This window comes from Argentina silus (genome assembly GCF_951799395.1).
Source record: "Argentina silus genome assembly, chromosome: 19".
In the NCBI taxonomy this organism is placed as follows: domain Eukaryota; kingdom Metazoa; phylum Chordata; class Actinopteri; order Argentiniformes; family Argentinidae; genus Argentina; species Argentina silus.
In genome coordinates, this window is record NC_139673.1 from 6718575 (window position 1) to 6727735 (window position 9161).

General features: G+C 46.7%; 1 protein-coding gene across 1 annotated transcript in view; it reads right to left on the reverse strand.

Annotated features, from left to right (window-relative positions):
• chd9 (chromodomain helicase DNA binding protein 9) overlaps window positions 1-8315 on the reverse strand; it is a 65937-nt gene extending 57622 nt beyond the window's left edge. Inside the window, exons 1-2 of the mRNA XM_083691303.1 lie at window positions 8264-8315; window positions 2858-4507 (exon numbers count right to left, since the gene is read on the reverse strand). Of these exons, the coding sequence (XP_083547429.1) occupies window positions 2858-4408 (1551 nt within the window). The 5' untranslated portion in view covers window positions 4409-4507; window positions 8264-8315. The remainder of the gene's footprint in view (window positions 1-2857; window positions 4508-8263) is intronic.
• Between the last annotated feature and the right edge of the window lie 846 nt (window positions 8316-9161).

Consider the following 9161-nt stretch of genomic DNA (forward strand, 5'->3'; position numbering starts at 1 on the left):
AAATGGCTATCGTAATTCACCACACACAGACACACATCATCATTCTGTGTGGGGTGGAATAAGGTCAATCTTTAGTGATGATAAGGGCCAGGAGTTTTCCCTCACTAAGTTACCTGGCTAGTGATGAGCAATACCCATCCATGTGATCTAACTGGGTCTAGTGGTAGAAAACAGTACCATTAACATGTAGGCCTACTTGCCGCTTGATAGGAAGACCACCAAAAAGTTACATTGCTCTTGGGCCTCAAAAACAGAACCTGTTGGACAGAACCTATCCCACCATTGTTAAGGACGGAAATCCTAATTAGCTCCGTGCACTGCAGGGGGCGAGGGACTGGGCACCGTCCACCGATGCCCTGCCTGTTCAGCAAACATACTATCTGTTGGCTCTTCACACACCAGCGCACATGAATAGTGCAGTCTGCCCATAAGCATCAACACAAGGGTGGATGTTGACACAAGCCTGACGTGAGTTCAACAAGGCTGATTGTTAGCCGAGCGAACATTAGCTAACATTCGCTAACATTTTCTGTTCACAAAAGTCAGCTTTGTGAAACACTCGCTAAATTTAGCCATCAACAAGTCTGAAGACGTACAGTAGGACAGTGTGTGGTGCACATAAGTTGCTGTTTTCGGGGTCTGAAATGCCAATACTAACATGAACATAACATATAACCCCCCTAGTACAATGGCACAACACTCCGTTTGGAACTATGTGGCCCCATTCAAACAAACACCTTGGAGAACGCATGTCAAAATAGGCTGGTTGTTGGCTGGTGCACAATGTACTGTACCATTTCTGTGGATGGACAAATGAGCCCACTGAATGAGTCTAACCACTTCTGTCTGTGCACCTCAAGCTAGAGAGAGAGAGAGAGAGCGAGAAAGAGTTAGCAAAAAGAGAGAGAGTGAGAGAGGCCCAGTCCAGAAACATCCCCAAGCCCTACTCCCTTGACACTTGTGTAGATCTGAAAGGATTGGATAGGTTTAGACAAATTGGTATTAGCTCTACCCTACCCTTGCACTGTGATACTAGGCTAGGGGGAATTTACACCATTTTGCTTATACCCATCTAATCCTTATAGATCTAAAAAAAAAAAAAAAAGTGTCTAGGGAGTAAACTTTTTCAGGACCACAATCACGCCTAACCGTGCCACATCAGACCGTAGATGGGGCACAACACTGATCGATTTCTGGGCCCTGTTATTGGTTGTTGTCAGTTGTAGTATGCAGAGATAGTGCTGAGCTTCCTGTGTCAGCAGCACTGGGCCATGGCACACAGACAGACAGACTACGCTGAGGCCACGCTAAGGCTACGCTAAGGCTATGCTGAGGCCACGCTAAGGCTTCACTGAGGCTAGGCTAAGGCTACTATAAGGCTACGTTGAGGCTAAGCTAAGGCTAGGCTAAGGCTAGGCTAAGGCAGTGGTGAGGCTCCTGCGTCACTGAGGGGTAATTGAGGTCTGTGGATGGCGCTCTACTAGTGGCAAGCTCTGCTTAAGGAACTGCCTCAAGCTTGTCAGTCCACTAATGCACTTTCGCTCAAGCTCTCTTCCCTCCCGTTCTTACACACACACACACACACACACACACACACAGGGCACAAGCACACACACACGACACGAGCACATACACACACAGGGCACGAGCGCGCACGCACACACACACACACAGGGCACAAACACACACACACACACACACACACACACACAAAGCAGCGCGCAAATGCCTCTAGCCTGCCCTGACCCACATCTTGATATAGCCCTAAGTATGCTTACAGTAAGTCCTGAAGACACTGCTGCCAATCTAAATCAGGCTCTACCTGCTGTCTGAGCACTGGGAGGACAGGGATCAGTGGAGGCTGGTGGAGGTAGAAATCGGAGGACGGGCTCATTGTAATGCATTGAATGGAATGAGGAACAGTGTCAGGCACACGTGTTTGATAGCATTCCTCATTCCATTCCATGCATGGAATGGAATGAGCGCGTCCTCAGGTTACTGCCTCTACCAGCCTCCCCTGATGGGGATCATTATCATATAAAGGAGGCTCAGCCTCTCCACCAGTCTACCTATCTCCACCAATGATTGTAGGTTTCCACCAAACATATTCATGCTCTTTCAAGGCTAGGTAAATATCACATGGGTAGCTGGTGTTGGACCGGCCGTATACAGATAAGCATGTCAGTGCTCTCTCCAAGCAAGAGCTTCCTCTATTAATTCAGAAGGCACAAATTAATTTCTAACTACTGTATCAATTTCCCCAGTTCATTTTCAACTGTTCAACATCCTTACTGCCTCCTTTCCTATATAAATTCAATTATTCAATTCAATTGAATAGAACCATGAAGGCAGAGTTTTGAATCAGAGTGAGGAGATGGAATTCATAGTTCCATGCAATCCGATTAGAATCGGTTGATAAATGGCTTTAAAGGATTTCACTGAAGGCCAATGGCAGTCAGTTGTTAATTTTATTATTATTATGGAGGAGGAGGCTGTTGTTTGGAACTTCAAACAGAATTTGGCCGCGATGGCCAGAGGTGGCACATTTACGACAGACTTATGCCCTGCTCCTTTAAACACTTGTTGACATGCCTGTCCAATCTTCCCCTGTGGTCATGTGAAAAAGATAAATGAGAGGGAACTCAAAATACACACATTAGTTTCACAATTCCCTTTTAGATTTAGGTGCTTGGAGATTTATTAAATACAATCTTATTTCCTGTCTTTCCAATTTCAATTAATCTTCTTTTTCCAGTTCAAATTTAAACTCCAATTATGAATTGGCTCCAACCCAAACCCAGAAGATAATGAGCGTAACAACAAAATAAACAATATGGTCATAGCTCTGTAGGCTTACCTGAACTTCGTAGTCCATGGACATGGAGTTCCTGTCCTCCTCTACCTCCCCCTGGCTCCATGAACAGTTAGAGTCCTCTTGCTGGCTGAGGGCAGCCTCTAGCTGGGGCAGCAGCTCGTCGGCCAGTAGGTCAGGGGCCTCCAGGCCTTCAAAGCCCCCGCCCTGAGCCTCCACCTGCAGCAGGTTGTCCTCCAGGGCCTGGTAGCCATTACTTGTGGTGGCCGGAGGCCCGGCAGACCCACAGCTCTGGCGCTGTTCCTGAGGGAGCTGGCTGGCTGCACTGGGGTAGCAGCTCATGGCCTGGCCAAACATCTCAGACGAGTCGTAGCTCCCCTGGGCCTGCCTGGAGCACCGTAGGGCTCTGAAAGGACACTCCTCAGCCTGACCGACTGGGATCTGGATCTGGATCTGGGGCTGGTGCTGCTGCTGCTGACCCATCACTGGAGACGATGAGAACGCACATTCGGTCCCCGAGAGCTCAGGCACTGAGGAGGGAAGGGGGGCGGTGGTGGTGGTGGTCATGGCCACAGGGGCTGAGGACAGAGGCTGGCTCAGGCTTGACATGTTGGGCTGCCCTGGGAAGGAGTACTGGGAGGGAGGGTAGGCAGCAGCTGAGCTGACAGAGCAGGAGGGAAGACTATGGGCCATTGTGGAGGACTGCATGGAGAAGGACATGCTAGTGTCTTCTGGTCCTGACCCAGGAAAGGTCTGAGCTCCCTGGACCAGCTGGTAGCCACTCTGCTGGGGAGGGGCTCCAGCCAGTGAGGCATTGGAGGTGTCTACGTAGGATTTGGGCAGGGCCCCGGAGTTAGGCACAGCCCTGGAGTGGAACTGAGTTCCCCCAATTGTTAGCTGGTTGTGATGAACTTGCTGTTGGCTTTGAGGGTGGGTACCCTGGTGGAAGAAGTTGTGGTGCTGAGGCAGCACTTGAGGGTTCACTTGTTGATGATGGTGTTGACGCTGGTTTAGGAGATGGTGATGACTCTGTTGCTGCTGGAGCTGTTGCATTTGTTGTGGTTGTTGTTGACAGGGGTGGTGATGTTGCTGTGTTTGTTGCTGTCTCGGGTGATGTTGCTGGGTGTGGAGTTGTTGCTGATGAAGTTGTTGTTGGGGCAGTTGGTGGTAAAGATTCCCATTCTGGTCCTGGTTGCCCCACATAGGGCTGCTGCCGCTGGAGAACAGCCCGTTGGACTGGGGTGCTTGGCTCATGGAAGCTCCATGGAACTGGGCATGCTGGGACATCATCCCACCACCTCCACCTGTGGCCTCAGCGCCGGAGAAGGGCTGCCCCATAGAGTTCTGAGCCTTCATGGAAGCAAAGTGGCCCATCTGCTGCCCATAGGACATGCCCTGTTGGGAGGGCGAGGGGGGTATGACACCGGGGTGCTTTCCTGGCCCTAGAGGCTCCACCTGCAGGGGCTCAAAGCCGGCACTGAGGTCCAGCTCGTCCACCAGCGAGGGCCCCGGGGTGAAGCCCTCCTCTGCTAGCCCCTCCAATTCTCCAACAAAAAGGTTGGGGTCGTCAAAGAAGTCCATGATGGGATCTGTCATGACAGAGTCCTCCCACTTCAGACTGCTGCCGGATCCTAGCTGGTGCTGAGGAGCGTCACAGACTGCTGAGCTACAGTAGGTCCATTACACAGACAGGTCCTGTAGAGAGACAACAAAGAGAAAGCCTGGAGTCAGACTCAATAGAGAGAATGTCGAAGTTCCTGCTGAATTGTGTGGACGAGCATGAGCTAGCAACAGGGTCGCAGTGAAGATGTGGAAGCTCTTCTCAAAATGTTCTTCAATATTATATAGTGTGACCTGTGAGATATAACAGTGTTCTCTCTCAACCGCATAAACATAAACCTCTGTAGAACAGAGGCTTCCAAAAAAACAGGTAATGTTTAAAGGGACACTTCACACATTTTTAACCTTATATTCATTATCTCCAGCACCATACCAGTGTCTACATATTTCAAAACTGCGATTTTCTACGCTCTGTAGTCAAAAAGTCCTATGGAAGTTACCCCCTATGATCATTTGAGGTAATTATTTGTTATGGATTTGGCTTCATCAATTATCTCTGGCAGCAGGTACTTCTGTGGTAAAGCATCTGAACTGAACCAACTGCCAGACATCAGCCAGGTGCCTCTTCTTGTTTCAAAGCCCCTGATCCACCAAGCCCTGTGAAGCTGCCTGCTACTGCATCATGTGTGGGAGGCGCAGACAGCTGATGCCATTTCACACAGCCAGGGAGGCAGGCTGCGTTAGCCACAGACCTTAGGAGATGACGGAACACCCGGGTCAGTCACGACATGCTGACTCACTACACACACACACACACACACACACACACACACACACACACACACTTTCTCTCTCTCTCTCTCTCTCTCTCTCTCACACTTACCTCACACACTTTGACAAGGCGTCTTGCTACTGGTGCGAAACTAAATCTGAATCTCACAGCTCTCTACGCAGCATAACCAGAGATTTAGCCTGACACACACCAGCAGCATTTAAAATGTCTTCTTAGTCCTGCACAGGTTTTACTTAGGCTAACTTATCAAAACATTTGGTCCTGGACTAATTCACACATTCAATGGCAAATTGCCACTGAGGATGCTTTTTAGTCTAGGGCTAGGCTTAAGCCTCGTCTGTGAAACTGGCCCTTGGCCTTTTCACACTGCGCTTAGCCTAGGGTTAATACATGTGTGTGTGTGTGAATCAAGGGTAAGGTAGCCCTGGGCAATGTCTTAGCCCTGGATAGACAAGATAGTCCTGGGCTAAGAAACTGCAGTGCAAAAAGGCCTATAAAGAAGCAGTGTTGCCCTATGGCATAGCCTACTTTGAAGACAAAATCCATACAAGGCTTGACTCAAACCCTACCCTTATTACTTGCATGTTGATTTATGCATTTCATTGTCTTCAGCTTGTTAAATGACAGGGGTACTGGATCTATAACTGCATGGACAGAACATATTTTCAGTATTGCTGTACAACAGGGGACTGATCTGGTCCCAGCTCTTGGCTAGAGCTTCGCTCTTGTGTGACTAGCAGCCTTGAGTATTCTCTTGCAACACTGACCTACAGCTGAGGGCAGGCAGGCAGGCAAGATAAGAGAATTCCCACTACTGACATATGGCAGTGTTTCTTGGTAACTGACAATCAGCAGAACAGCCAATTCTCCAAAATAAGACAGGAAAATCTCAATTAGAGGTAACATTCTAAACTAATTGTAGAGCCGCGCTGAGCCTTATTTGCTTCGAAAATGTTGGGCTATCTTGTGTGGGTTGGGATTTTAATAATTCTGATATGTCCTCTGAAGAGACTTCCAGACATATGGACAATATCCAAACATGCATCTGCCTCCCTAAAACAAAACAGAAACAACAGCTGCAAACAACGGAGAGAGCATCTGAACAAGACAGAGAGAATGATAGTGAGGATGATAGAGAGACAATCAAAAAACCTAGAGCATTTGCCCTCTGGTCTGCTGCCATTGCACATCAGATACTCTAAGCCTCGCTCCGGTCACTGCTTTAGACCAGGCCAGACACCTGTAGAGAACAACATGTGTGCTACCGGCATATTTGCTGTGGGAAAAAAGTGTGAAAAAGCAGTAGAAGCAGTATTACAGTAGAGGTCCAAAGTCCAAAGCAATATTACAGTAGAAGTCCAAAGATGTAGCAATGTTTCAATACAGTTTGTTTTATTTGGAAAAAATACCTGACGTTTTAGCTGTTACATGCTACATAGGCCTACATTCAAAGTATTGTTAGGCATACCAATAACGAGAAACACTGCAGCTGAATCAACAGGCTTTGTTCGAGAAAAAAAAAGCATCTGCGATTCGAAGATGTCGTTCCCTCTCTCTCCCCAAGATATCTAGCAAAGGCGAGGCTATATAAGAAGCAACAGGTCCCTTCACATTCTGTGAAATATAAATTGATTCGTGTTTTTGCACAATGCTTCCCTCTAACAATTACCTCTGGTCGCTGGTTTCTTTGTTTATTTTGTCTGATATGCCACTTGAGGCCAATTGAGGCATATCTCCAAAACAGACTTGCTTCAACTATACTGCTGTATTACACACAAATACATATCAGGCATCGTCAATTTAAAAGCTTCGCGATGGCTTATCCCTGAACCCTGAACAAAAATTTGAGAACCAGTGCAATCATAACACCGCCAGACAAATTGCGAAAGAAACAATGTGACACTGCCCGATCTCAAACTAGTATCAAGCGTTCCTAACCTCGGGAGAGTGGTTTCAAAATCTAAATTTGCTCAAAGTTAATGATAGAGCCACGTGCATCTGACATGATAAATGATGAACATGATATTAGCCAACTTTTTAAAGCCCTATGATGAAGAGATAAACTATGATTGAAGTAAGTAACGGAGAGTCTGGCTAATCAATTTGCATAACATGAATTGTAGAGTTAGGCACTCACCGTAAGCAGTTATAAACGTTATTACATCAAGGGTCTCTAAACAATGAAATGTTGGCATGAGCCCCCAACTGATAGCTGATGGCTTCCCACAAATATAGATGTAAGCCAGTGCCATTAACCTCAGCATCCTCTGATGCAGATAAATAGCTCGTGTCTCTGAGCATCGAATCTCCACAATGCAATGATGGCCTTGTTGCTCCTCCTAGTAGAACGGCTTGTTGACAATCCACTGTGGCCTCCGATATCAAGTTGCTCATCAGATGGCTGGAAAAAAGCTCAAAAGCAAACTTAGTGTATCTAAAAGAAAGGTGTCAGAACTAACCAATTTTGGCCATTTGTTCTATAGACGCAAATCGCACACGTGTTCCCACATCGCCACACTTGTCTTTCCAAGCCCCTCTCGACTTCAATGGTGTCGTGACGCTTCGACTGAGTGGGGAGGGACAGAGGAGGTGAAGGGGGGTCGATAGTAATTCAAAACAATGAAAGGGGATTAACCAGGGTACAAACCAGTTGCTGATGGACCGAGTTTCTTTTTCGTGATGGGCGATACCCGACTCTTATCACTTATCCTCCGCATTCACATTGAGGGAGACGATGCTGATCTGGCTCGTCCGACACCACCTACTAGCAGGTCGCTGTCAGTTCAGGACCACCATAGCGAAAGCCGTCAAGTACTTTACTAATACAAGGGCTATATTTCGAACTCTGTGCAACTTCAACGTGGTTCTAGAATGACGTACCGTATGTTGCGAGCCAATTTGATCATTTAAAAGCTAGATATTGTAGTTGCTTGCTTGATTTAGGAGTGGGATTCCCAGCCAGTGACCAGCTGAGCGTCACAGTCTCTCTCTCTCTCTCTCTCTCTCTGTCATGATATAGAATGACAGCTACCGGAGTTCAAAGCACTACGAGGAGGCAAGACATTAAACAAATGACCGGAAAATGTGTCGTTACTTACCGAAGTGAAGCGGAATTTGTTGACTGAAAACGATAATTTGGGAAGAATTATAACAGCGAAGTTATACGCAGTTGTGCCGCTGCTGGCGACCACAGCGGTTCTACCGCTGCTGACGTGACGATGATAACACTAAATTTGCATATCAGTTATTTGCTCTCTGATTGGACAGCTGAGAATTTATCGAAGTTTTACCACCTATTACGACATTCTGAGCCGGTTCTGCGAACAATGCATTTCATTTCTAATTATGTGACCCAATAACATATCGAAAGTTGTATTAAATAAGAAATATGGGAGAAATTGTCAATAATGATAAGGCACACAAGATGGCCGCGCCAGGGCCAAAGCCAATCCGCGGAGGTTTTACTTCGATTACGCATAAACTGTAGTCTCCCTAACAGGAGAGATAGTCTGAGAATAACATTACAATCTCTTGTCAGTATGTGGCGACCTCCGGTGGCTCGTCACTGCATTACAAAACCCACGCACTTGAAAACTGGATGTGGTTGTCATGACGTGGAACCCCAAGTTGCGATTTTTAAAACCAGCTTTAAAAGCATAAAATCCACAAAAAATAACCGTGCATCAGAAGTATCAGATCATCTTTGCAGTGTACTCTATCAGTTGCATTACTAATCGAATTGTGTACAATTAGATAAACTCAGTTCTCATTGAACTTAAACTCTCGGTGGTCCACTTTCTTAGAAGGGCAGTCTGACACTGAGAGCTGACTGTGTTATGTAAGTCAGTGGTCTGTCCTTGTCAAAACATTTTTTGCCCTACTAAAGTCAGTGTGCATGCATTTTGGGTATTCTAATATTTCATAGAACCATCATCATAGAATGACGAACACACACCCTCATGACGTCATATACAATAGATTAGATCTCATTAGTTG